Source organism: Myotis nattereri (genome assembly GCF_964212035.1).
Source record: "Myotis nattereri genome assembly, chromosome: 12".
Lineage (NCBI taxonomy): Eukaryota > Metazoa > Chordata > Mammalia > Chiroptera > Vespertilionidae > Myotis > Myotis nattereri.
This window is the reverse complement of record NC_138087.1, coordinates 79,255,188-79,281,969: the sequence shown is the minus strand read 5'-3', so window position 1 is coordinate 79,281,969 and position 26,782 is coordinate 79,255,188. Positions and strand designations below refer to the sequence as shown.

Here is a 26,782-nt window from a genome sequence, read left to right as displayed (position 1 = left end):
GGGGCCGCGTGGGCGGCTCCCGGTCAGAAGCCACAATAGCAGCTCGTTAACGAGGCGAATTAAGGGCTTGTCAATCACTCCCGGCGGATGCGAGGCTTTTAAAAGTGCTGCCGGTGCGAGGGGGCGACTAGGAAGGCCGCTCCTGGCGCAAATCCCTCCGGCCGGCGGCGGGGGAGGCGGGCGCGCAGGGGAGCGGGCGCGGGGCCGGGAGCGCGGGCAGAGCGCCGGTCGGCTCGCCCTCGCCACCGCGGCACGGGCTGCTGTCGTGGCGGCGGGGACCCCCACTCGGGCCCCAGGTCTCGGCCGAGACGCCCCCAGAGCCGACCGCGCGCGCCTGGGTCCCCAAGGGCTGGTCCCCGGTGGCCAGAGGCTCCCGGCGCAGCCCACGAGCCCCGGGCCCGGAACGAGACCTCGCATTCCCGCAGCGGGAGGACCCCGCTTGGCCGCGCCCCCTCCCCAAAACCCGGGTCTCGGGGTGCGCCTCGCGCCCCTGGAGAGCGCTCCCCGGGGACGCCCGACGGCCGGGCGAGGCGCCCACGGGACCAGCCCGGCACCGCGCCCGGCGCACGGCGAGTGGGCGCCAGTCCGGCCGGGGAGGAAGTTTGCGAGGGGGCGCCCCGGGGCGCTCAGGTCCCCCCGGGGGCGGGCGAGGGCCGGGCTGCCCTCCCGCTGGGCCCGTCCCGCCTCCTTTATCCTGGCCTCGTGGGGGTGGGAAGTAACCACCGCAGCCTGCGGGTGTGAGTGTGTCTGTGTGTGAGTGTGAGTGTGTGAGTGTGTCTGTGTGAGTGTGTCTGTGTGAGCTCGAGAGAGAGACCCGGGAGCAATAAAAAGCAGAGTCCACACACACACACACAAAAAAGACGCGGAGATTGAGGAGGAGGGAGGAGGGAGGAGGGCGGAGGCAGAGGAGCGCGCTGGGGAGGTGCGGGCGCAGAGCGGCGGGCAGGCGGGCGGCTCTCGCGCTCCCGCTCTCACCCGCAACACCCACCGCCCACACGTACACGCACACACACACGCACACACACACCTGCAAACGCACTCCCGCTGGCCCGGGCCGCCCCGCGCGCGGCACAGAGGCGGGGATCGGCGGGCGGGCGGGAGGCGCCCCGAGCCCGCGCCCACCTCGGATCCTTTGCGCGCGGCAGCCGCTCGGCGCAGCCGGCAGCCGGGCCGTCCTGCCGGGAGATGGTCCACGAGCGGTGGAAGACCATGGGCGGCGCGTCACAACTTGAGGACCAGCCGCGCGACAAGCCGCAGGTAGGCGCGGGCCAGGGGCGTGGGGACATCCCCGGCCGGGGCGGTGGCGGCTGCGACTGGCGGGGTGATGGACGCCCAGCCCCCGGGTGGAGTTTGGGGGGCAACCCCGCGAGGCTCGCAGGCCTGGGGAAGGGCGGGCGCCCTCCTCTCCTTCTCCGGAGGAGGATTGAAGTTGGGCTTCGGGATGGGGCAGTACCCCTGCAGGAGGGCCCCCTTGTGCCTCCAACAGAGTCCCTGGTGTGCCCGCGTGTGTCTGAGGGCCCTTACGTTCACAAGGGGACCAGCCCTGTGGTTGGCTGAGTGACCTCTCCCTGAATCTGTTTCATCACCTCTACAAGGGCACCTTAACCACCTACTAAGCTGAGTGCCACCCTGTGCCAGGTGCCTGGCATGGTCCCCTGAGCTTCATGGGGACCCCCTACCCGTCTCCTCTGAGTCCTCACACTGTAGCTCCCCCTCCCCCGCACACACCGCCGGAGCGGATCAGTAAGTATCTGCCTCCTGTGGGAATGCTGCCCGGTGAGCCCCCAGCTTTGCAGCCGGAGAGCAAGGCTCAGAGACAGCTGCCCCTCCTGCGGCCACACAGCTCTGCGGGGACTCCCACCAGGGCCTGTGAGCTCCAGGTCTGTCCAGGCCACGCTCCCTGCTGTCTCCTCAGGGACAGGCCTGGAAGGGGGCCTGGGGCTGAGCACCGGGAGAGGGTGAGGGCAGAGCTCCAGGCCGGGCAGAGAGGGGCTGGCAGCAGGAGCTGTGGGGAGGCGCCTCGCAGCGCTGGGGCTGCCCCAGGCCAGGCCGCCAAGGGACTGGGGCAGAACAGTGAGAGGAGGCCCGCTCACCCAGGAGAGGAATTAATGGGGCTGCCCGTTTTAAATTTCAAATTTCTCCCAGACAGATGTCATTGGGGAAGGAACAGTTCGTGTTTGGCGGCAGGAGGGGGGCTGCAGGGGCGGCCGCCAAGGCCCCTCACTGTTGGCAGCAGCTACGCTCATTCTGCCTGGAGCGACTGCCCTGGTGTGGGGCCCCGCGCTCTACCGTTGGCAAAGCCCACTCCCCACAGCAGCCTGGGGACTGGGCAGGGGTGCGTGTTCCCCAGGCACAGAGGGTGGGTGGCTCAGAGTGGCAGAGGCGAGTCACAGAGCACGTTGGCGGGAGAGCAAGGCTTAGAAGCCAGGCCTGACCCCAGGCTCCCCGTGCCTCCTGGTGGTCTGTTCCCTGCTAGGTCAGGTCCACGCCCAGGCCACCCCCCCCCCCCCCCCAGATAGCCTCCTCTTGCTGAAATCTGACTCTCTCCCCTCTTAGCAAGAATAGAATTACCTTCTAGATGTGTCAATCAAGGCCACCCCGCCCCCCCCCCCCCCGCCCGTTCTTCCTTTTTATTAGCCCCTTACAGGTACCGATTGCCTGTTGTTTGCCAACCCTGGCCCCACACGAGGCTGTCCATTTCCAAACCTCTGTTGTTTCATCTTGTTGGCGGCACAAGCTCCCCAACACACACACACACACACACACACACACAACCCTTCCCTTAGGGAACACCTACCGCATGCCTCCTCCTTCAGGAAGCCTTCCCTGATGCCCAGAGGTATTTCGCCTGTGCTGCTCAGCTGCCTTTACCTCACTGCCTTGTGCCCTAGCCCTGAGTCTCTCCTCTATCAGGAGCTCCCGTTGGACACATGCTCCTTCTGTGACCCCAGCCTGGGGTCTCCCCCGGGACCCAGGCTCCTGCCCTTTGGGCAGCTCGGGTTGGGAGCTGGGGGATGTTTGTTGAATTGAAGGGCATGAAGCCTCAGCCAGGAGGCGCTGTGGGAGAGGCGCCGGCCAGGGCTGCTGTGTCTCAAAGGGAGGTGGCTCCTGAGGCATCTGTTTGAAATGTGGCGTCAGGGCCTCCTCTGCTGCTCCTGGGGGACACATGCTCCAGCTGCGCCAGGCCAGGGTCCAGCTGCCTGCCCTGTGGCATCAGAGGCAGCTGAGGGCTGTGGCCCGGGATCAAACGCTGCCTCACCCCCAGCTCCTTCGTGCCCCAGCATGTAGGCGGCTGTGCACTGTGCCCGCTCCAGGCTTGTTTGAAGCTTCGGATAAGAGGCGAGGCCTTTCCTGGGCCCTTTGTCGGAAGGGAGAGCCTTGCCTGGCCAGGGTGGTCCAATGGTTGAGCTTCGTCCCATGAACCAAGAGGTCACTGGTTCGAATCCCAGTCAGGGCACATGCCCGGGTTGCGGGCTGGATCCCCAGTAGGGGGCGTGCACGAGGCAGCCGATTGATGTTTCTCTCTCATCGATGTTTCTATCTCTCCCTTCCCCTCTTTCTAAAGTCAATTTTAAAATATTTTTTTAAAAAAGAAAGGGAGAGCTTTATGGCCCTGCTTCCCTCCAGGCCTGTTCCCCGGGGCCCTCCTAGTTCATCTCGGCCATGGGCGTGCTGTGTGAGTCTGGGTAAGTGACTGCCCCTCTCCGGGTCTGGACTTGACCATCTGTAAAATGGATCCGCAATCCCTGCACCCCCCTCGCTTCATGAGGGCTGCGAGGAGGGTCACATGAAGTAATGGTGTGTTTGCAAACCGTAAAGCATTGTGCACCCTCCAGGAGGGTGCCTCTCACAGCAGCCTGTCGCCTTTGGCAAACTGTCAGTGTCCGGATCACCCCTCTGCCCACCAGGGAAAGTGACCTGACCTCCCTGCTCCCAGCAGCAGGGCCTGCTTGCCTGAGCTTCTGTAACGCGGCCCTTTCTCTGGGAGAATAGATGCCAGTGCCACGGCCTGAGCACCAGCGGCCCCTTCCCCACAGCTCTCATTTCTTTTTTTTTTTTTTTTTAAATATATTTTATTGATTTTTTACAGAGAGGAAGGGAGAGAGATAGAGAGTTAGAAACATCGATGAGAGAGAAACATCGATCAGCTGCCTCCTGCACATCTCCTACTGGGGATATGCCCGCAACCCAGGTACATGCCCTTGACCGGAATCGAACCTGGGACCTTTCAGTCCGCAGGCCAACGCTCTATCCACTGAGCCAAACCGGTTTCGGCAGCTCTCATTTCTTAGTCACAACCAGCCTGGCAGGTTGGCGGCAGGGATGATCGCCCCATTTGACAGATGAGGAGACTGAGGCTAAGGGAGCTGGAGCCAGGACCCAAACCTGGGTCCTCAGGCGCCAAGGAGCCTCGGTGGGAAGAGAAGGGAAGAGCGGCTGGCTGACCTTGCACTCCCGGGGAGCCGGCTCCAGCGTCCTGGCTTCGTGATTCCCAGGCTCACAGCACCCGCTGCCAGCTCTATCCGCGCCCCTCTGCCTCCGCTCCTGCTTTCTGGGTGACCTCATGACTTCATTAGCCTCAGGGCAGGAGATGATGGGGGAATAGTTGCCAGGAGCTGGGGTTGCTCAGATGAAAGGATCTAGAAGTAGCATGATTCTTCTCGCCCAGATGTGGGGCGGGGCGGGGGGGGGGGCAGCAAGTCACCATGGAGCCATCTCCCGGGGTGGGGACTTGTTTCTGAGTAGCCCCCAGCCAAGCCACCCCACAGGGCGTCCACCTCTGACCTACCCAGGCAATTCTCTGAATACTTCCAAATTTTCTAAAAACACTCCAGAAAGAAAAACATAATTCCCATTGAGAAGTTCTTCCTGGGGTCTCACCTAAACCCGCTGCGTTTCATTCGCCAGGAGAGGCGGCGGGAGCCTGTGCCCCGGGGAGCTCAGTCTCCTGGGAAGAAACTCACCAGACAGGTGTCATCACAAAGCAGGTGGGCGGGGCCATGAAAATGACGCCTCTTCCCGCTGGTCCCTGGGGTTTGGGGTGAGGTCCCTGGGCCACACGGTTGGGAGAGGGGAGAGGAGGTTGGGAGAGGAGGAGAGTGAGAGGAAGGAAGAGGCCCCTGGGGGTACAAGTCCAGGCCTCCCTCCTCCTGTCCTTTCCTGGGCCCCTCCTCCGGGTCCCTCCTCGGCCCCTCACTCTTAGCCAGCCCTTGTGACTGACCGGGCCGCCAGGGGCCGAGGGCATCGCCTGCAGGTGCCCTAGGCCAAGGGCTCCCAGAACAGCCGCAGATCCTCTCCCCTCATCTTTGGGACCCGGAGTTTGAGCAGAATAACCAGCCCCTCACTCTAGGGGTCTGAGCTCCTTCTCGTCCGGGGCCAGGGCCTCAGAGTCCAACCCCAATCAGGAACCGTTTGGCCAGGGGTGGGCTCCTGGGGGAGGTGACGGGGACTCCCAGACCTTGGGCAAAGTGTTCTGCTCTCTGAGCCTGTTTTCCCGTCGGCAAAATGAGCCCCCCTGCGGGGGTTATATGCAGGTTCCGGCGGCAGGAGCGCGGTACAGACCCCATCAGCCCACCGGCGTGTCTCCGTCCTGAACAGCCTGCCTTTGGCCGGGCTGCCCCTGGGAGGCGGGGCTGGGAGCGCTGTGCCTGGCCTCGGTCTCCCGGCCTCTCCCGGAGGGAGGCACCCTCCTTCCTCCTGGTACCGGGAGCCTGGGCTCAGGCCACAGGCGCAGCCGTCACCCGTTCCCTTCGGTAACCAGGAGCAGGCAGTGGCGGCTGGACAGGCTGGGCTGAGAGGCCCTTCCTCGGAGCCCTCCTCCCTCTGCCGCACCCCATGCCCACTTCCGAGGCTGGCGCCTCAGGAGGCAGTGGGACAGATGCCGCCCGCAGTGGAGGCACCTCTGGGGCATCACGGGCCCATCTCGTCCTCACCTGAGCCAGGGCTCCCTGAGCAGCCTGGCTGTGGGCCGGCTGGCACTGGGGGTCACACAGGACAAAACCACGTCCCTCCAGGTGGGGCAGCAGGAAGCTTGAATCCGGGGCTCCTCTCCTGCCCACTTTCGGGGACACCTGCCCGGCCTCCCGCTCCTCACCATTGGAAGGGGGGCCTGTGTGCCCCGCCCCGCGCCTGGCAGCCAGCAGGGTGCGTGCCCGCTCCCCCACGGCCAAGGCTGACTCAGGCCGCACCCGCGGCAGCTGGGTGCTCAGGCCCAAAGCCCCATGTTATCCCGGGCAGATTCCTTTGCAAGGCACGTGCACGGCAGCGGATAAGCGCACAGCACTTCGTGTGTGAGGCGGTCTCGGAAGACTAATTCTCCTCCGCCCAGTGGCGCATTTCATCTCCAAGTTCCGTTGCTGCCCTGCCCCCGGGGGACCCCCTGCAGCTTTCCTGAGCCCCTCCTCTCCTCGCGACCCCGGGACCTGGGCTTGGGCAGCATGGGTGCCGAGAGGACCAGGGCGCCGGAGACACGGGACTTGGCCGCCCAGCCTCACCGGCTGGACGTAGGTGCTCGTCAGTGGGAGGAATGGCTCTGAGCTGCCGGGGAGGGTCCCGGGGACCCGGGAGGGACCTGACCAAGACCTGCTGGTGACACACAGCTTTGTCTCGCAAACCCCAGTCCCACCCCAGGCAGAGGGCGGGACCCTGCGGGTTGCCCAGCGAGTAGCCTGGGCACGGAGGTGAGATTCCAGAGTCACCCGGCCCTGGGTTCAAGCGCTGGCTGGGCCATTTGCCTTCCGAGTGACCGTGGGCAACGTCTTCTCTGAGCCTCGGTTTTTCCACCTGCAAAATGAGCCCCCCTCGCAGGGAGGTGTCTGTGGGTTCCAGTGGCAGGAACACGGCACAGACTCAGAGGACAGCAGTGGCAACACGGTGCCCACCGGTCCGGAGGCCGCTGACCGCGGTGACCGGGGGGCTGGGACGTTGCCACATCTGTGCCAGGCCATCGGAGGCGGCCACAGGGTCAGAGGTGCCCTGCCGCGGGGTCCAGGGTTCAGCATGGATGTCATGGGCCTCTGCCCTGCCAAGCCCTAGAGGTCCCAGGACCTCCACATGTTCCCCACACCAGTGTGGCCAGAGGAATGGCCTAGTCCGCCTGCTCTTCCATCCACCCAACAGCCAGCCCCTCTGTGCCAGACAGCGAGCCGGTGCCTGCCCTCGGGGGGCTCCTGGTTGGCGGCCCCCGAATGCCAGCAGCCTTTATCCCCCCAAAGGGATCCGTGCCCCCCCAAAGACGGTTAACAATCACAGCCTATGGGGCAAGTGCTCCCTCAGGGCAGGGCCAGGACAGCTGTCCACTACGGCCTCCTCGGGGCCTGGCTGGAGCCTGGCTCATGGGGACACCAGTGAACGCCGGCTGGATGTGTCGATGAGTGAATGAATGAAGTCAAAGCGATGACTCAGTGATAAGTACCACTGAGGGGGCAGCAAGAGCTATGGAAACATGAGGAGGAGCCCCTCCTAAACTGGGAGGAGGGCTGAGGAAACAGTCAAGGGAGGCTCCCTGGAGGAGGCGGCATCTAGTTAGGCCAGTGGACGAGGAACAGGAGGAGCGGATGTGTCAGGCTCAGCGTGCAGCCTGTGCAGAGCTGCCGAAGGGGAGCCACCGTGGCAGGTCTGGCTGCAGTAAACCATCTTTTATGTGGGGAGCCCGGGGTGGATGCGCCCCTGGGGCCTGGACAGGTGTGGAGAGAGAGGCCTGGAGCGAGTTGGGGGACAGTGTGTCCCCATCCCTGCAGGTTCAGGCTAAGGCAGTGACGTTCAACCTTGTTCATCTTCACAGCACACATAAACTAATTATTAAAATTCCGCGGCATACAAAAAAAATACTTTTTGCTGATCTGACAAAAAATAGGTACAATTTTGATTGATTTACACACACACACACACACACAATGGTACAGTAATTGATTGATTTACACACACACACACACAATGGTACAGTAATTGATTGATTTACACACACACACACACACACACACACACACAATGGAACAATAATTACCTATCCTTTTTGCTCCAAAGTGACTTTTTAAAAAAATCAGGTGCCTATACTTGTATGTAAGGATTTCTGGTACCAAAAATTAACCAGTCACACACAAACTTATTATTCGACGTGACCAATAGAGGCAACTCTATTATATGACCTACACATGTGTGGGTCAAGGCAGGGCATTCACACCGACAGCTACTGTTGTGTTGGCTTGTGGTCTTTTTTTTTTTTTTTTTTTTGACAATCTAAGGGGAAAAGGTCAGTGCCCCTGACTGGCCAGGCATTGCATGTTTAGGGGATTCTTGCGGCACCCCGGCTGAAAATCGCTGGGCTACGGAATTCTCTCCCTCATCTCGCCAATAGCGCGGGTGGCTTCCTGGGGGTCTGCGTGCCACGGGCCCGGGCCAGGCCGGCAGCACGCTCAGGAGTCCTGCGGCGTTTGCGTTTGCGTTTGTGGCAAAGAGGCGGTCTGCGCTCCCACATTTTCTCACAGTGAGCTCTGTTGTGTGATGCGAGAGGACGCACTCTACGTCACTAAGCAAGCAGGCAAGCTGTCAGTTACAGCTGTGAGGTGCACCCCAACGTCAGAGATGTTAAAATGTGGAAAAAAGAGAGAAGGTGCGCCCGGCACCAGCCACACACAGGAATAGCACTTTCGGTGGGAAATAAAAAACCAGGCGCTTCCCGCTGCTCCGTGCCCGCTGACCAGGAGGCAGTAAAAGCCACTGGTATTCCCTGCCCACGCCCATCGCGCCAGGAGCGGGCCAGGCGCCTCGTGCACTAACTCATTTAAAGATGCACCGAGTCCAGAGAGTTGAAAATGTGGGGAAATTTAGTCTTTAGGGGGCAGGAGGCTGGGGGTCTAGTCTGAGCTCTGCTTCTAATGTGCTGTGTGACCCTGGGCAAGCCCCTGGCCCTCTCTGGTCTCCGTTCACCCATGTGTCAGATGCTCAGTGGCTTTCTCCAAGCTCCCTTTGGGCCGTGACAGACTGGGTCCAGTGAGTCTGGGTTTGCCACTGTGTCTCGGTGCTGCCAGCTGCACTTGGGGCCCAGCTTCCTGTGTGGCCAGCGCCCCCGGCGTCCAGAGCCCAGTTCGAGTTCTTCCCTGGCCCGCCGCCTCCGTCCTGTTCCTGGTCTGGGAGTCACAGCTGCCCTGTCGCCCCAGCCCTGGCCTCTTGAGAAGGAGGGAGGCCTTTCCCCCCTGAGCGGTTCTCTGCCCCGGGGTGTTTGTTCTGTTTATCCTGCTGGGGGCCTGCTCTGTGGAGAGCAGACCCCGAGGGCTCGCTGGGGAGGACGGTCCTGCCCTGAGCCGGCTGAGTGGGGCAGGGCAGGGCAGGGCCAGCGACAGGGCAGGGTCACCCTCTGCTTTGGTGTCCCTGTTCTGCCTCGGTTTCCCTCTCCATCCTCTCCAGCTCTGTGTCCCGGCGTCTCTCGCTCTCGCTCCGTCTTTGGGGTGGCCCTTCTCTGTCTCTCGTCTCTCTCTGTGACTCCCTTCCCTGAGAAGGGCCCTCCCTGAGCCGGGTCCTCACAGGGCGAAGCTACAGGCCTGGGTCTGCCCTGATGCTGCCTCTTCTGTCTCCTGTCTGTCTGTCTGTCTGTCTGTCCGTCCGTCCGTCCGTGCCTGTGTCCGTGTGCCTGGCTGCAGCGGCCGAGCTGTGGCTACGTGCTGTGCACGGTGCTGCTCTCCCTGGCCGTGCTGCTGGCCGTGGCCGTCACCGGGGCCGTGCTCTTCCTGAATCACACACACACGCCCGGCACGGCCCTCCCGCCCGTGGTCAGCACGGGGCCGGCGGGTGCCAACGGCGCCCTGGTCACCGTGGAGAGAGCCGACAGCTCGCGCCTCAGCATCCTCATCGACCCCCGCTGTCCCGACCTTGCCGACGGCTTCGCCCGCCTGGAGGGCGCCCAGGCCTCCGTGCTGCAGGCGCTGACTAAGCGCCAGGCCGAGCCCCCGCTGGTGGGCGAACAGGACCGGGAGCTGCTGGACACGCTGGCTGACCAGCTGCCCCGGCTGCTGGCCCGGGCCTCGGAGCTGCAGGCGGAGTGCGCGGGGCTGCGGAAGAGCCATGGTGCCCTGGGCCAGGGCCTCGGTGCCCTGCAGAGCGAGCAGGCCCACCTCCTCCAGGTAAGGGGCAGGGTCCCAGCTTGGTGGGAGGATGGGGTTATTGCTACTGTGTGCCAGCCAGCCCTGTGCTGGGCACAGGATGCCCTTGGCCGCACTGATTCCCCCAGTGCCCTGGGACCAGGGGCGGTGGTATTCCTGCAGACGGGCAGACGAGGCTCAGAGGGGTTTGCCTCTTGTCCACGGCCACACAGCGGTCTCGGATGTTCGTGTGGCACCCCTGGCACCCAGCAGTCAGGGCTTCTGGGGCCTCCCAGGGGCTCAGTGCAGGTAAGATGCTAGGAGGCTGATCATGACCTTCAGCAGCCAATTGAGGTTCAAGGTCAGTGGCAAGCCCTCTTCCGGTGCTGCCACATGGCCAGAGAGAGAGCGGCACTCACTCCCCAGATCTACCCCATTCACTGCCCAGCTGTCCAGGGAAGGAGGGACCAGTGAGGGGCCCAGCAGCCCCTCAGCCTGCCCACCACACCCCGAGCCAAGCCAGGCCCCAGGCAGCACCGACCGGGTAGAGCTGGGGGAAGAGTTTCCAATGCTGACCGCCTGGAGCTCAGCAGGAACTCCCCGCCTCGGACTGGGGTTTAGGGGCCTCTCATTGGTCTCCCACCTCTTTCATTGGGAAAAACAGGCCCAGAATGGGGCAGGGGTGCCCCCAGGTACAGTGGCCAGGCCAGTCCTGGCCTCTGACCTCCTGGCACCTGGCCCAGCCTCCGCCTGCACCCCGTCGCCCTGTGACTCAGGTCCTTAGAGACTAGGAGACAAGCCCCGCCGCTGACAACAGCCCCAGCCCCTTCCGGACACGGGGAGGGGAGGAGCAGGCGCGCGGTCACCCCACGGCACCCAAGCAGTGGCTCTCTTCCTCCCCCGAGGCTGCAGCTGGAGGAATCACAGTCCTCGTCACCCTGTCTGGGTGACTGAGGGGAAGGCGGCTTCCCTCCCGGGTGAGGGGTGGGGCGCTCAGCTGCCACGACAGCCCTCTGCACATCCCTGCCCCATCAGCAGGGCTCCGGGGACCTCCAGAATTCCGGGTGATCTGGCCCCCCACCTTGCTCTCCATGAGGCTTGGCCCCTGGTCAGCCAGGCCTGGCCCACAAACGCCTCACCTTCGGGCCGGGGTGGAGGCTGGGGACGGGCCTGAGGTGTCCCGCCCACCTGAGAGGCCAGGGTGCTCCTGCGAGACTGATGGCTTTCCTGGGCCCAGGCGGGCTCTGGCCCCTCTGACATGCCCTTCTCGAAGCCACGTTTAATGTGACGCATCTCCCGGGACGCGGGTGGTCGCAGAGAGCGGTGTCCTACAGAGCACGTCGCCTGGCTGCTAGCTCCTCTCCACGCTGCCAGGACCTCAGCCGGTCAGCCCGCACCAGGTTTCTCAAAGCAGTGCCCACGGCCCCCTCAGAGCCGCTGGTGAAAAGGCACATCCGGGACCGCACCCCAAACTCCCAGGTCCCCACGGCCCAGACGCACCAGGGGACACGCGCACACGACTGAGGCCCCTGGCCCGGGAGGTTCGGCTCTCAGGGTCAAGTCCCCGCTGTGGGGCCTTGGGCATGTCAGGTGCCCGCCCAGTGGGTCTCCTCACCTGTAAGATGGGGTAACACAGTCCTCACCTGGGAGGGCGCCAGAGCCCCTGACCCCTGACCCTGCACATCAGCATCGTTACGGTTACGGCGGAAATCTCTGAAGTTGCAGCCACGGGAGCCCTGACTGAAAGCCCCTTTACACAGTCCTGACGGACCCCGCGAGCTAGTTCCGCCCGTGTGCTAACAGGCAGGAGGCAGGGACCGTGGCCCCATTCTAGGGAGGGGCAGACTGAGGCTCCGCCTGACGAGTGCCTCGTCTAAGGGCTGCCGGCAACTCTGATTTCACTGCCGCCAAAAGCTGCCGAGTCCTCCTTAACGCAGCTCGGCCAGCAGGGACCGACTTTCCCCATTAATTCGGGGCATGTTTATATGTACGTTTTAACTTTAATCATTTTCTGGTCTAAACCGAGGGCTTCCCTGCCTTTGGCAAGAGTGGGTCGTGCCTGAGTTTCTCATGAGTTTGCATCGTCTGAGACACATGGGCAGAGCCCTAGGGACGTAACCAATGAGCCGGTGATCTCTGCCCCCCACACCCCTGCTCTCCACCCCCACCCCCGGGGCTGCCCGCATCGCTCTGCGGTTCTGCCAGGAGCCAGCCGTCTACGCTAGCACCCGGGGAGAGACCCGCCAGCAGGAGAAACCTGGCCCGCAGCCCCGCCTGCCCATCCCCGTTGTCCCCCCAGGCCTCGGCCCTCAATCCCCTGCTCAACGAGGAAACTGACAGCAAATAAGAGCTTTGCAGGCCCAGCTTCCGGACAAGCTGGGATCACGCTCAGTAAACTGCCGGCCAGTGTCCTCCTATTTCCCTTCCTCCGACGGCTGTTACCTGGCAGGTGACAGGCTCCTCCCCGCTGGCTGGCTGCTGCCCGGGCCCTGCAGCCTCCTGGAGCCCGGGGTGGGCAGGCGACAGACCCCAGACCCTTCTCGCAGCAGGCCCGGCTGAGGCCCCCGACCTCGGTCGTGGGAAGTGAGGAGCATACCGAGAACACCCGCTGAGCCTCAGGCCCCGACACAGGCTGCCACGAACCCGGAGACACGGGTCCCATTACTCCGCTCACGGGGGGAAGCTGAAGTCGGGGAGGGTGGGCTGCACTCCCAGGTCCTGAGTCAAAACCCAGACTCAGCCCCGGAGCCTCGGCCCAGCCTCTGCCCTCACCCTGGGCCCCGCACAGTGACGGGGACGGGGCCTGAGGTCATTCTCGATCGGGGGCCTCTCCTCCTGGACCTGTTTCCCCACTTGTAACAAGAAGAGGACAACTCCAGTCCTCCCTCCTGGCAGCTGTGGGTGAGGGGAGGTGCTGGACATCGGAGAGCCTGAAGTCACAGCAGGGCTAGTGGGGGATGTTGGGGGGGAGTCCAGGGTCCCCCCTATTGTGTGCGGATCCAGCCCTCTGCCTTCCAGGCCTTGCGGAGATCAGAGGAGAAGTGGGGTGAGGGAATTTGGGGACCTGGAAGGTGCCTGAAGAATTCACGTAAGAGGTGCCCAGTCCTGAGTCCCCTGCTGTGGGCCCCACACTGGGCGGGCATTCCCACAGTCATCACGGTCCCGGTCCCGTAGCGGCTGGGCCAGGGAGGCCTTGTTAGCCGGTTTCAGGGCTCGGTGCCGTCAGTCCCAGTCGCACAGCTGGGAAACGGGAGAGTCGGGGTCTGAGCCCAGCTCTGCCCGAGGCCAGGTGCTGCCTCCACAGGCTTCATTCAGCCCCGGCCGCCTGGGAGGGGCCAGGTGTCGTGCCTTTGCCCCCTCTGATCCCCGCCCCCGTGCCCCACAGCTTGTCTCCGAGAGCCAAGGCCACATGGCGCACCTGGTGAACTTGGTCAGTGACGTCCTGGATGCCCTGCACAGGGACCGGGGGCTGAGCCGGCCCCGAGTCAAGGCCGACCTTCAGAGGGCGCCTGCCCGGGGGTCGCGGCCCCGGGGCTGTGCCAACGGTGAGTGGGGTGAGGGGCCGCCTTCCTTGGGTGACCTGGTGCCCAGCTCTGTCCCCCCCACATCATCCCCCACTGGCCGCACGGATAAGGAAACAGGCTCCATTTGCCAAGGACGTCCTGCTGCCGGCAGCACCGGGAGCCCCAGCCGCACCCCCTGCTGAGCCGTCCCCCAGCCCCACCAGGGGCCCGTTGTGCCCATTTTCCGGATGAGGAAAGCGAGGCTCAGAGGTTGCTCACTCACCCAAACCCACCCAGGGAGTGGCCGAGCCAAGGTCTGACCCCGAGGCGGGGTTCTGGAGCCCAAGGGACACCAGGGGGACAGACAAGGCGAGGCCCCAGGACAGAGGGGCGGGCGGGGGCCCTGGCGGCGGCCAGCCGCCCTGACGGCTCCCCGTCTCAGGCTCTCGGCCCCGCGACTGCCTGGACGTCCTCCTGAGCGGGCGGCAGGAGGACGGCGTGTACTCCGTGTTCCCCACGCACGACCCCGCCGGCTTCCAGGTCTACTGCGACATGCGCACGGACGGCGGCGGCTGGACGGTGAGTGGCCGGCTTCCTGACGGGCCCTGGGGTGACCAAGGCCCTGGACCCCGGCGCTCTGGCCTCCCACCCAGTGCCTTCCGGCCCCTCGGCCCTGCCTGTGCTCTCACCAAGGGGCTCCCCCCCATGACACCTGTGCGTGGAGGCGGTGAGACGACCTCGGAGCTGCTGGGCAGACGACAGACCCCTTACCTGTCAGCGGGTCCCAGAGAGAGGGTGGGGCTGGGTCCCGGGGACCCTGTTGCTGACGGGAGTCCAGGGCGATGTGTGTGGACGCTGACCTTCCTTCGCGTCATCCTCGCGCGCGGAGGAGATTAAAGGGGACGCGGCTGCTGGGAGCAGAGACTGGGGTTCCCTGGCCAGGAGCCGTCTGCCCTCCCCGTGCCTCTGGGTCCTGCCTGGGTGGGACACGATGAAGGGTCTGGACGGGTGGGGGGCGGGGCGGGGCGGGGCAAGGCCGTGGCTGTCGCCAGGGGCGGGAGCGTGGCCGTTGCCCCAGGAGCTCACGCACAGGCCGGGCGTGGCTCTGCTGCCGTGGGGTCGCGGGCAGGTTTCCTGTTCTCTGAGCTTCCGTTTCCTCGGCTGTGAAGTGGGGACACCCGCCTGCCTCACTGCGAGGCCTTACCCTCGAGCAGCCAGAGGCTGATGAAGCAGAAAGGGGTGGGCTGGAGGGAGGCCGGGCCAGGCAACCAGCTGGCGCCCCCCCCCCCCCCCCCCCGCTTCCCCGCCAGGAACAGAGCCCCAGGCCCCGCCAGGCCACCGGGTGGAACCCCGCTGCCTCGGGTGCCATGTGGGGGGGCATTAGGCACCTGAGGGAGCGCGCCGAAGCTCCCCGCAGGCCCAGACAGACGGACGGACGGACCGGCGCCTCCTCGGGCTCCGGGGAGAGATTTACCAGCTGAGAGCGCTTTTGTTTTCCTAACTCAGAGCGTCTGAGTTATGGTGTTTGCCTCTGGGACCCTCAGCGGGACGAGCCGCACCAGCTACCAGCCAGAGCCCGAAAATCAGAGTTAAGGTCAGGACAGACTTAATGAAAGACCAGACGCTGCCGCCGTCTTCACTCCCTGCACTGAGCCAGTCCCGGGCGGGCACTCAGGATGGGCGGAGGGGCAGTTCCTGGGCCGGAGGGGCAGTTCCTGGACTGGCTTCGGGGCCTCAGAGGGGAGGGGATGGGGCGGGCCTCGGCCTCCCACTCAGACACCCGGATGGCCCGGGAGAGAGGCTCAGCTCCGCTGAGAAATGCTTTGGCGCCAATAAACGTTAATATCCATTTGGGCTTCCGTCAAAAACACCCTTTCCCAGGTCCCTCTGGGCATCTGTCGGGATCGCCCCCTGCGGAAGTGCTCAGAGCCCACTGCTGGTGGGAGGGGGCTGGCTGCCCCCCATCAGGTTCCGTGTCCAGCAGCCGAGCCTGGAGGTGCTCCCGGGGGTGGGGTGGGGGCAGGGCGCTGGGGTGGACGCCAACCAAGCTGCTCCCTGGAGCCGGGCAGCGAGGGGGGAATGACCGCTGGCCGCCTCAGGGGCGCCTCACGGTGTATGTGCCATGGCCCTGCCCGCCCTTCCAGCCCCTCCAGCCCCTCCAGCCCCGGGCAGCCGGCCAGCGGCCTCAGAGAGGGCGAGGGCTTTGTCCAAGGGCACCCAGCAAATGAGCAGCCAGCCGGGCACACCCAGGCCTGAGCCACTGCCAGGGGGCCAGCAGGAGCTCCTGGCCTGGGGGGGCTGGACACCCCGCTGCGGGGCTGGGGGCAGGGGGAGCCCAGAGGAGACCTCCTGGGGCGGCCAGGCGAGGCCCCGGTGCGGAGGGATGGGGCGGGCACAGCGTCCCAGGCGAAGGGAGCATGCGTGGGGGCCAGCAGGGCGTTGGGGGGCTTGTGCTGGGACCATGGTGACCCGCTCGGCTGGGGTATGGAGCTTCTGGAGATGAGGCGGGGAGGCAAGGTGGGGGGGGGTAGTGTGGGCTGCGCTGGCGCTGGAGGGTGAGGAGGTGGGCTTTCTCCTGAGGGTGGGAGGGAGGTCCCAGGGCGGGGGGCTGAGAGGCGCGCTGGGTGTGGGAGCAGTTCCAGGAGCGTGAATTCCGTGGGCCCGGCATCCCTGCCGCAGAGTGGGAGCCGCCGCGTGGGAAGGAGGCCGGGCATGGCTCCGTGGGGTGCGAGGGCCACAGGGGCAGATAGACACGCCTCAAGGTGGCCTTTCAGCCGACGTGGCCGCTGCTCTGGCTGAGTCCCAGCCTCCTCTCCACGCTCACGGAGGCCCCCGTGGCCCCGGCCACACACGGTCACGCTGAGCATCAAGGCCCCGTCTGCACCTGGCGTGAGCACCCATCCCCAGCCCTGCCCCAAAAATGGAGGGGGGACGGCAGGAAGGACCCCCCCACCCCGCTAACCTGTGACCCTGGGCTCGGGCCTCCCTCGCTGGGCCCAGCTCAGCCACCACGTCCTTCGGGAGGCCTCCCGACCGCTCGTCCACCCTCCTGCTCCTTGGCACCCGCCACATGTGTCTCCTGTCTGGGCCTGGCCAGGTTTGGGCGCCGCGGCAGCCACCCATCATCTGTTGGCCGCTGTAGCTCAGGGCTCCACGGGGTCCTTGCTGGCTGTCCGCGCTCTCTAAGCCAGTGATGGCAAACCTTCTGAGCTCGGCGTGCCAGCATTTTGAAAAACCCTAACTTAACTCCGGTGCCGTGTCACATATAGAAATTTTTTGATATTTGCAACCACAGTAAAACAAAGACTTCTATTTTTGGTATTTATTTTATATATTTCAATGCCATTTAACAAAGAAAAATCAACCAAAAAAATGAGTTCGCATGTCACCTCTGACACGCGTGTCATAGGTTCGCCATCATTGCTCTAAGTTCTTGCCAAATGAGTGACCCCTGGCATCTCTCGGCAGCGTGACTTCACCTCTCTAAGCCTCGCTCTTCCCGTCTGTTAAATGGGGGTGGCATAGCGCGGCTCACGGTGGGGAGACACAGAGTCCTCTGCAGGCTGCTCACCTGTGAGGGGCCGGAGCGGGGGTGACCAGGGACGTGCGCCGCCTGCAGTGCCCTTGAGGGGAAGATGCGAATAAGTAGAGGCGAAATCTCCTCACTTGGAAGGTGGTGCACGGGACTAGGCTGGTTTCCAGCTCCCCTCCCGCCGCCGTGTGGCGTCCCCTCCTCACTGGCCAGCAGGGTGGCCTGTTGTCTGGCTCAGCCTCCTCGCAGGCCTGGGAGCCCAGTGGCCGGGCCCAGGGCCTGGGCAGGTCTGGGTGGTTGGAAGGCACAGCCTGCCCTCAAGGAGGTCTGCCTGTCGGGCGCTGCCACCCGGGCCCGATTGCTATGCCCTCGTCTTTGCAAGATGACCAGCCGGGGTCCCAGAAATCATCTGGGTCCAGCCTAGCACCTCCCACTGCATCTCAGCCCCTGCGGGGTCCCCAGCGCCAGAACCCAGGGGCCCAAACCCCGTTCTGACGGTGACCGCGCTCTGCAGGCATTTTATGCTGTGCGAGGCCGTCGCTCAGAGCCCCCCGGATGGCTCCATGGAGGGAGAAGCCCTCCCTGCCCCTCCCTCCGAGCCCCATTCCCTTCTGCCTGAGCTGCCCGGGCGGCGGGAGGCAAATCCTTCCTGGGCTTAGGAAACATCAAAGGAGCCACCAGCCAGTCCAGCCGGCAGTGGGATCAGCTCGGGGAGAGATGAGCTGCTCCTGGCCGCCCCAGCGGTGCTGGCCGGGCCCCAGCCTGAGCCCCCAGGGCTGCGGCCAGTCCTCCTCGTCCCGGAGGCTGTGGCCCAGGGAACCTGCTGTGACAGCAGGGGCCCCTGTGTCCCCCAGATGCACCTGCACATGCTCCGGGGAGTCTGGGAGCCTGACCATGGCCGTGACAACACCCCCACCTGCCCTTGACCGACCTGCCTCTGCCCAGAGCAGTTGGGGTATTTCAGACTTTGAAGGTCGCTGGGGTGGTGCCCGCGGAGGCTTGGCGGTGCCTCGCGCTTGGTAAGTGGCAGCGGAGCGGTGTGCGCCAGGCGCTGGCTGCCAAGCCTGGGAAGCGTGACAGGGAGCCAAGCCCAGGGCGGCCATTTTCAGTCAAAACCAAGGCAGGGCGGACTCCGCTTGGCAGCTGGTTCTGAAGGGGAGGGAGGAGATGTTGGTTAGACCTACTGTGTGCCGCCTGCATCCCTGCAGGGCAACAAAGGGGTCGCTAATGGTGCATAGAGAGGGAAGCTGAGGCTCAGAGGGTTGTGACTTCTCTGAGGTCACGCATCCTGGGAGGGGCAGAGCTGGGGTTTGGGCAAGGCCCGCAGGTGTCCAGGCAGGACTGAAGCAGCAGCTGCGTCCCAGGAACGCGGGCAGAGCCTCCCCAGGGGCCGCCTTTGAAGGGCTGCATTCGCTCGCGCATCTGCGGTCTTTGTTCTTTAGAAACGAGAATCCGCCTCTGCCACAGCCCCCCCACTTCCCCCCAGAATCAGAGGCTGGTGGCCGCCACAGCGACACCCCAACACAGTGCTGCCAGGACTTGGTTTCCACAGGTGGCTTCATCAGAGTCGAGGAAAAATCCCGACGCTGCCTCCTGAGGACCCTCCTGAGGTGGCAGGGACCCCTCTCCCAGTCTCCTAGGGTTTGGACCCGCCCAGTGCCCACCCATTGGGCCTCAGCAACTCCAACCGCCTGCCCAGATCTGCTCATCAGCCTTTCAGCTGAGCACCTCCTCCTCCAGGAAGCCCTCCTGGATCCCTCCCAACCCCAGTGGATGGCTCGTCCTCCTCTGCGCTCCCAGCAAATTCAGTCACAGTTGTTACCATGATGGGACACTGTGTATCAGCCAGCACAGCCTACCATCACCAGACCCTGGTGAGCAGGGGCTGCTGCATCCCCACTTTACAGGTGAGGAAAGTGAGGCACAAAGATGGGAACCCGCCACGACCCAGGTGGCTCTACCTGAACCGCTGGCTTGTGCGTCCATGGCTCCTGTACTCTGAGTTGTCGGAGGGCCAGGGTCACCCCTATGAGCCCAGGGACACCGCATGGGGCCGGGAAGGCAGCCCTCTCACAAGCCGGGACTTAGATGGCCACACTGCGCGCCCGTTAACTGGAGTCTGGATAGAAACTGGGCCTCCCCGGCCAGCCCAGGTCGGGGAGGGAGCAGCTAAACGTGCAGCCGGGCTGGCCCGGTTCTGAGATGAGGGCCAGGTGGGCTCACAGGTGGGGGAGCAATGTTCCATCCCCTCGACCACGGGCACCCCTCGGTCTGTACTTGTGCACCTTCAGCCCCCTCTTCTGGCCTCAGTGGGTCCAGCACCCCAGCCTCGAGGCACCCCAACCCTGCAGAGGTCACCTCACCTCTCCAAACCTTCGTTTTCTTACCTGCCTGATGGGAAATGGGAGCACGAACCCCCTCCCGGCCTGAGGTGAGGAGGGCTGTGGGCCCTGCCCGTGCGGGGTGACCCCAGAACCAGGCTCCTGCGCGCTGGCCGCCGCCGCCTGCTCTGGGCACCGAGGGAACCAGGTGAGGAAGGGACCCCGCAGGTGAGGAAGGCCCCGGACCTGGGGAGGTGAGCCGGCTCCCCGGAGCCTGTGTGACAAACAGGGACGGCCAGCTCCGTCCTCCCGCCGCCCAGCCAGTCCTCCCTCGGAAACCGGCAGCACCATCTGCAGGAGCACGTGGCTCCCTTGGCTGAGTCCCCTCGGCGGCGGCGGCACTTGGAAGGCGCCGGGCGGCTGGCTCCAGAGGCTCCGCACCACGGAAACCCGCTGTCTGTCACGTGTGGCACCTGCCACGGGGCCGCGGCGGCCCCAGCGTCTCTCCGTCCGTCGCTTCGCAGCCGGACTCAACGGAGGTGCCCCAGGGGCTGAGCCGATGAATATTTTGCCTCAAAATGAATAACTAATTATTTAGTTCCCCTACATTTCCCCCCTCTTTTTCTGAAGCAGGATCCATGTCCTGTGGGCAGCGGGGGAGGGGGAGGGGACCCGGTTCTTCGCCCGCCTCCCTCTCTGTCCTGCCTCTGTGGCTGACCCTTGCCCCGCGCTGCAGGCCTTGGCCTGGTGACGGCCTGCCACCCAGTGTCCCTGAGACTGAAGCCACAGCTGCAGTCCGCCCTGCGCTTTGAGTAACCTCCCCGCCCACCTGGGAGCCCGGGACCAGCAGGCGCCTGGGCGCTTGGCACTGGCCGGCTCCAGGGCGAGGCCGGGGCCCCGAGTCTGAGAGCCCGGCCCGGCCCGCTGCTCGGCCACTGATTGCGCCCAGGGAGGAGGACAGCCTGCGGCAACGGGCGGCAACGGGTCGGGGTGCGTTGGCCGGCGGTGAGATCCATGTGACGGGCTGTGACCAGCATGACTTTTTCAGTCGGAGTGGAATAGAGTAAAACAGGATGGAAAACACCGGAGCCGTCCCTCCCAGGAGGGCAGGTGCCACCCAGGAAGCTCCCGTTTCGGCAGCAGCTCCAGGGAACGTGTGTCACATGCAAAGCGCACGCCCCGGGTCAGCACGCCGAGCGGCTTCTGCAATTCCTACTTCCTAACAGGAAACAACAACAATGGCAATAATAATACCAGCCGCTGTGCCTTTAACTCCTAGCTGAGGCCTTGGGGGGGCGGGCTTCTCAGTGGGTGAGGCAGTGAGGCCAGAGGGGACAAATGCCTCACTCCGGCCACACCGCGGGGAAAGGCGGCCAGCAGCCTGTCCCTCCTCCAGGGCCGCCTGGAGTCCCTCCCTCCTCACCCCTCCGATCAGTCCTGCTTCCTGCCTGGGGGTCCCCAGAGCCCAGGCTTCTCCCCTGTTCCTCTGCCCCAAGGGCCCTGGGGGGGAAGGGCCCTGACTCAGTTTCCCCAGCCGGCACCTGGTGCAGAGGTGCTCGGTGGGACATTTGAGTGAATGGCAGGGGCCTGGGGCAGCTCAGGGATGAGAGGGTACAGGGCCCAGCTCTGGGAGGAAGAACGAGGGAGGCAGAGGGGAGGAGAGGAGACCCTGCCAGGGCGGGCTGCTGTCTCCAGTGGCATTTTCCTAGGACCGATGTGCCAGGGCCTGAGCTTTCCCTCAGTGAACGGCCACAGCCTGTGCGGGAGGTGCTGTTAGGATCCCATTCTACAGATGAGGAAATTGAGGCTCCGGAGGGGAGTAACTCCCTGGTGCTCTGGAGCCCAGGTCCGGAACCAAGGCCCATCCCTCCTTTCAGATACCACCACCACCCCGCCCCCACCACACACACACAAGCAGGCTGCCTTCTCCTCTTAGGGGAACGGGGCGGGGGAGCCCCTGAGCTGCTGCCTGGATTAGGCCTTGCAGCGCGGGGCGGCGTGCTCAGGGTAGCAAGTCTGCAGCTGTCAATACCCGTCCACGCCTCTCAGATCCCGGGAGCCTGGTGGGCTTCCTTCTGCAGAGCAGGCCCCTCTGACCACGTTCACACGTCAGGGCTGGGCCAGGTTTCAGGCCCTGGAGAAAGAAAAAGATAAAGGGGCGTCCCCTCCCTCCCGCTGCCTGAGGTCAGAGCTGCCCAAATGCTGAGACTGAAGGTCCCCAGGGACAGACAGGAGCGGCGGGGTACACCCGCACCCGGCGGCTCCGTTCCTGTGACGGGAACCAGGCTGCTTAGCAATGAAACTGGCAGGTCGCAGGCTCCGCAGCCAAACCTCACCCCTCAGACGGCCCAGGTGGAGGGGTCGGCGGCCGGGCTGCGGCCTCAGCAAACGAGGAGCGAAGGCTTGTTGGACAGAAACGTGGGTGCGGGAGGGCCTGTCGGCGGATCTGTGCGCACTCGGGCGGCTCCGGCCGGGACCAGCCTGGTACTTATTTCAAAGCAATTTAACCGATGGGACTCGCGACTCCCAAACCAGGAATGTTATTACACGAGGAACAGAAGCCGCCGGCTGCTCACCGGGCACTGAGTCAGCCCTGCGGCTGCGGACCCCCCACCCTCCCCGAGGTGCTGGGGGCTCTCGGTTCCCCAGGCCCCCGCGGAACCCTCCCTGCCCGGGGCGTGGGGGGCGGGTGGGGACGGCAGAGGAGGTTTAAGAGCAGGAGCTCTGGAGGCCAAGCCTGTGTGTGTGTGTGTGTGTGTGTGTGTGTGTGTAGACGGGTGAGAGGACAGGAGGGGCAGGGACAGGAGGGGCGGGGACAGGAGGGGCAGTGGACATCAGGGGCAGGGACAGGAGAGGCGGGGACAGGAGGGGGGACAGGAGGGGCGGGGACAGCAGGGGCAGGGGACAGACCTGGGGCCAGGGCGGGTGGCGCCAGCGCTCCATCCCCACCTCCCGTTGCAGGTGTTCCAGCGGCGCGCAGACGGCTCGGTGAACTTCTTCCGCGGCTGGGAGGCCTACCGGGACGGCTTCGGCAGGCTCACCGGGGAGCACTGGCTAGGTGAGCCCCGCCGCCCGCCGCAGGGGCCCTCCCCCCAGAGCAGCCAGCGGGTGGGTGCGCCAGGCCTGGCCCCCCATGGCCATCACCCGCCTCGCACGGCTGGCTCCCAAAGCTTAGGTTCACGTTGTTACTACTGTTACTCTCTACCTTCAAACTCACTCAGTACTTAAATTTTGAGTGTCTAACATACTTGAATTCTAAAGAATAACATCCATTTAAAGCTCAGAACTGAGTCCCTATATATCTGGGGGCGGTTGTGGCTCCAGGTGAGATTTTTAAAAATTCTTACATGTTTGTATTGATTCTAGAGAGAGAGGAAGGGAGAGGGAGAGAGAGAAACATGGATGGGCTGCCTCCTGCAGGCCCCCACCTGGGGATCAGCCCCGAAACCAGGCCTGTGCCCTGACCAGGAATCGAACCCAACCCTTTGGGGCAGGACCCCCCCGGCAGGGTGGTTTGGGTGTTTTTTGAGCTATAATTCACGGGGTCAAAGTGCACAGGTCAGCAGCTTGTATGTACTCACAGGGTTGTGAGCCAACACCACCATCCAATTCCAACCAGACCCCCGGACCCCCGAGCAGTCGCCCCCATGGGTACTGGCACATAGTAACATGCACACGCGGCATTGGGACAGCACGGCCCGTCCTTGGCATGACCTCCCTCTCGCCCCCACAGCACACCTGCCCCGCCCCGCCTCCCGCACGGGCATCTGGGAACCTCCCCAGCGAGGCTGGGGCGGCCGGGCAGGAGGGGAGGAGGTGGCAGCAAAGGTGTGCGGCAGGTGTGAGGGGTGGCTGGTGGGTGGGGTCCAGGTGTGTGCCCGCTCCCCTGCGTGTGCTGGGTGGTGATTTAAGCTGCCATTTGCTTCATGTCTGTTTCCTTCGACCTCGCTCCCCGCCCCCTGCTGTGCCCTGGCAGCACACAGGCACCCCGCAGGGGAGGCCAGGCACCCGGGGTGGACTTCACGGCCGGTCCCCACTCAGACGCACCCCCTCTGTGCCCGGCCTGGCACCTCACCCCCCCCAGGAGTGGGTGAGGAAACTGAGTGAGGCTCAGTGACACGAAGTGTGTGTGGGGTGTGGGGGGCGGTTGGGGACCTGCACAGGATCCACGTGCTGGAGCCCCCCAGGCTCTGAATGTACCCTGAACTGAATGAATGAAAGCAGGGGCAGGATAGGGATTGGGGAGAGAAGCTTCTAGGTGGGGAGACCTTCCCCCTGCCCCCCCGAGGTGGGTGTGTACAGGGAGAGGGTGGCCAGTTGGAAACCCTGCTGTCACATCACTACCCCCCCCCTCCCCAGGAAAGGCAGGCAGGAGGGATGAACCGTCATGGGTGCTGGCCACTGGCAAGGTGTTTAGCTAAAGGGCCTTTTCATCAGGAGGTAACCAGACGGGCAGGGAGCACCTTGAGTGCGTGAGTGGCAGGGAGAGGGCGGCGGGCGGCCTGAGATCGCAGGGTGGGCACAGGAGAGCTCGGGGCAAGGGGGGGGGGGGCAGAGAGGGGGCAGGAGGAGCTGGGCCAGGTGGTGTGAGTGTGGGGGGGTACAAAGCCAGGCCTGGAGGCGGCAGGAGACAGACACCCCTTCTTCCTCTCCATTCATTGAGCGCCTACTGTGTACGGAGCCCCAGCTCCCTGGTCGTCCCCTTCTGTCACCAGCCACATGCGCTTAGCTGCTGGTTCTCCCTGGTTCTCTCTGGGGGTCACCTCCCAAGCCCCCCCCCCCCACTCCGCATTCTCTCCCCCACTCCAGGGCTCAAGAGGCTCCACGCGCTGACGGCCCAGGCGGCCTACGAGCTGCACGTGGACCTGGAGGACTTCGACAACGGCACGGCCTACGCCCACTACCGCAGCTTCGGGGTGGGCCTGCTCTCCGTGGACCCCGAGGAGGACGGGTACCCGCTCACCGTGGCCGACTACTCGGGCACGGCAGGTAGGGCTCCAGCTGCGGGGGGCGCGGCAGCCCACCCGCCTCCCGGTCCTGCAGGCAAGGCTCCCCCCTCCCCGCCCCCCGCGTCCCAGCTGGTCCGCATCCAGCTGGAGTGCTCCCTGTGCAGACCAGGGGCACCTGGGGTGTGGGCCCCGCTGGCCTCCAGAGCGAGGCGCCCGGTCCTCGGGGCTGGGTCCTCCCCTGAGGCAGAGGCGAGAGAGCGGGAAGGGCGTGTGAGGAGGGACGGGGGGGGGGGGGGGACCCCAGGGTGGCGCCAGGGGCTCCTGGGAGCTGCATGGACACCGCGTGTGAACTGGGGCACGTGTGGACGTGTGTGCACGCGCGCGCGCGCCAGGGGGTGCACCGTGCCCACGGGCCCTGAGCGCGCCCTGTGCCGCAGGGGACTCCCTCCTGAAGCACAGCGGCATGCGCTTCACCACCAAGGACCGCGACAGCGACCACTCGGACAACAACTGCGCCGCCTTCTACCGCGGCGCCTGGTGGTACCGCAACTGCCACACGTCCAACCTCAACGGGCAGTACCTGCGCGGCGCGCACGCCTCCTACGCCGACGGCGTCGAGTGGTCGTCCTGGACCGGCTGGCAGTACTCGCTCAAGTTCTCCGAGATGAAGATCCGGCCGGTCCGGGAGGACCGCTAGCCCCGCCCCGCCCACCTCCCCGCCCGCACCGCCCCCTCCATCCCCCACCCGCCCCCTCCATCCCCCACCCGCCCCCTCCATCCCCCACCCGCCCCCTCCATCCCCCACCCGCCCCGGTCCTGGGTCCTGGGTCCTGGGTCCTGCTCTGTAGTCGCCCGCCCGCCCCGGCTGAGCGCACTGCCTTGGGGTGGACCAGGCCGCCCCCGACACACAGCCCCCTGGGGGTGAGACTGCACATCACCTGCACCCCGTCCCTTCACCCCAGTTTGCCTCTGATGCAGGGCGGGCAAACGGCCCACAGTTCCACCTGCCCAGACTCTGGCTGCTGGGCTGTCTGTCTTCTCCGCCCGGAGTTCGCACCCGCTCCCGGCAGCCCCTCCGCTTTGCCAGTCCAAGCACCCAGCGTTTGGGGGCACAGGGAGGAGGGGACGGCGCCCCTGGAGCGCCCCCCCCCTCACCCCCCCCCCCCCCCCGCAGCAGAGGAATGCTCGGATCTGACCGGTTCGGAGCCAGCCGCCGCTGGTCCTCCCGACCCCCTCCCTCGTTTCCATGGTGCCTGGAGATCCCCCCCCCCCCCAGGAGCCCTGGGGAGCAGCTGGTGCTGAGGGTGCCCATGGCCACCTGTTGGCAGCCACCCACCGCGCCCCAGGCCAGGCTCTGGCTCAGCGCCTGCCAGTACTCATGCCCCAAGATGCTGAGGCCGGTGCCCTGAAGTCCCCACCCAGCCACCCCATGTCCCCTCAGGCCTGGGGGGTCCCCAGTGCCCTTGGCTGCTGTGCCCAGCCTCTTGCCCTTCTGGGAGCCCTGCCCCACTCCCTTCTGCTGGTGGAAGGAGGGGGCAGGTCCCAAACCACTGGTCTGGGCAAGGATGGGCAGGGGCTGTACCTCCCCCAACTTCCAGGGACTCCAGGATCCTGACTCCCGAGGGCCTGGCCTGGAGGGTGGAGGCTGGACTTGGAGGAGTTGGGTGGCTGTTTGCCCTTCCGGCCAGAGACTGCCTTCGCGGGGGGAGGCCGCCCCCTGCTGGTGACTGTTCACGCTGCCACCTCGGGTCAGCAAAGGTTTGTTGGATGGACATCTGCTGCCGCCAAGGCCCACCCTGGTGCTGGCCAAGACCAAGTCCCACCTCTTGGCACTCAGCTCAAAGCAGAGACGGCCGCGAAACGGGCTTATAGCCGGTGTGGCCACTGACAGCAGCTCAGAGACAGGCAGGACGGGGATGGGGGCTCTGAGGACCACACTCGACCTGAAGCGAACCCTCTGCTGCCCCCTTCCCATCCTCTGGATATAGAGAGCCAGCTCCGCCCACCACCACGGGCTGCGGGACCTCCAGCCAAGGAGCAGCGGGGGGGAGGGTGGGGGGGGTGGGGGGGGACCCCGAGGGCTCGAGCTGGGAGCCCCTCCCCAGCAGCCGCCAGCCTCGCAGAGCCAGCCGCTGTGTGCAGAGTGCCAGGTGCTTTCTGATCTGCCATCAAACAAACGCCTGGTGAGTGATGTTCCGGAGGCTCGGGCTCGCCAGGGCCTGGCGGAGGAACTGACGTGCCACAGCTCGGCCTGGCAGAGGGACGGGTGAGGGCGGCCAGCCTGGAGACACCCACCCTCCCTGCTCAAGAGCACCAGCCCCGCTCGCAGCCCAGGCCTGGCATCACCAGGGAACGTGGCCTGGCCAAACGCTGGCTGAACGGGCATGAAGCCCATCGTGGT

At 65.1% G+C, this 26,782-nt stretch overlaps 1 protein-coding gene across 1 annotated transcript; it reads left to right on the top strand.

Annotated features, from left to right (window-relative positions):
- Positions 1-983: 983 nt before the first annotated feature.
- On the top strand, positions 984-25,091 carry FIBCD1 (fibrinogen C domain containing 1). Its single transcript, XM_081103970.1, has 7 exons — positions 984-1,257; positions 9,639-10,118; positions 13,462-13,621; positions 14,022-14,158; positions 22,394-22,490; positions 24,242-24,421; positions 24,819-25,091. The coding sequence occupies exons 1-7, from the start codon at positions 1,186-1,188 to the stop codon at positions 25,076-25,078; spliced, it is 1,386 nt and encodes a 461-aa protein (XP_080960096.1). The 5' UTR covers positions 984-1,185; the 3' UTR covers positions 25,079-25,091.
- The last annotated feature ends 1,691 nt before the right edge of the window (positions 25,092-26,782 follow it).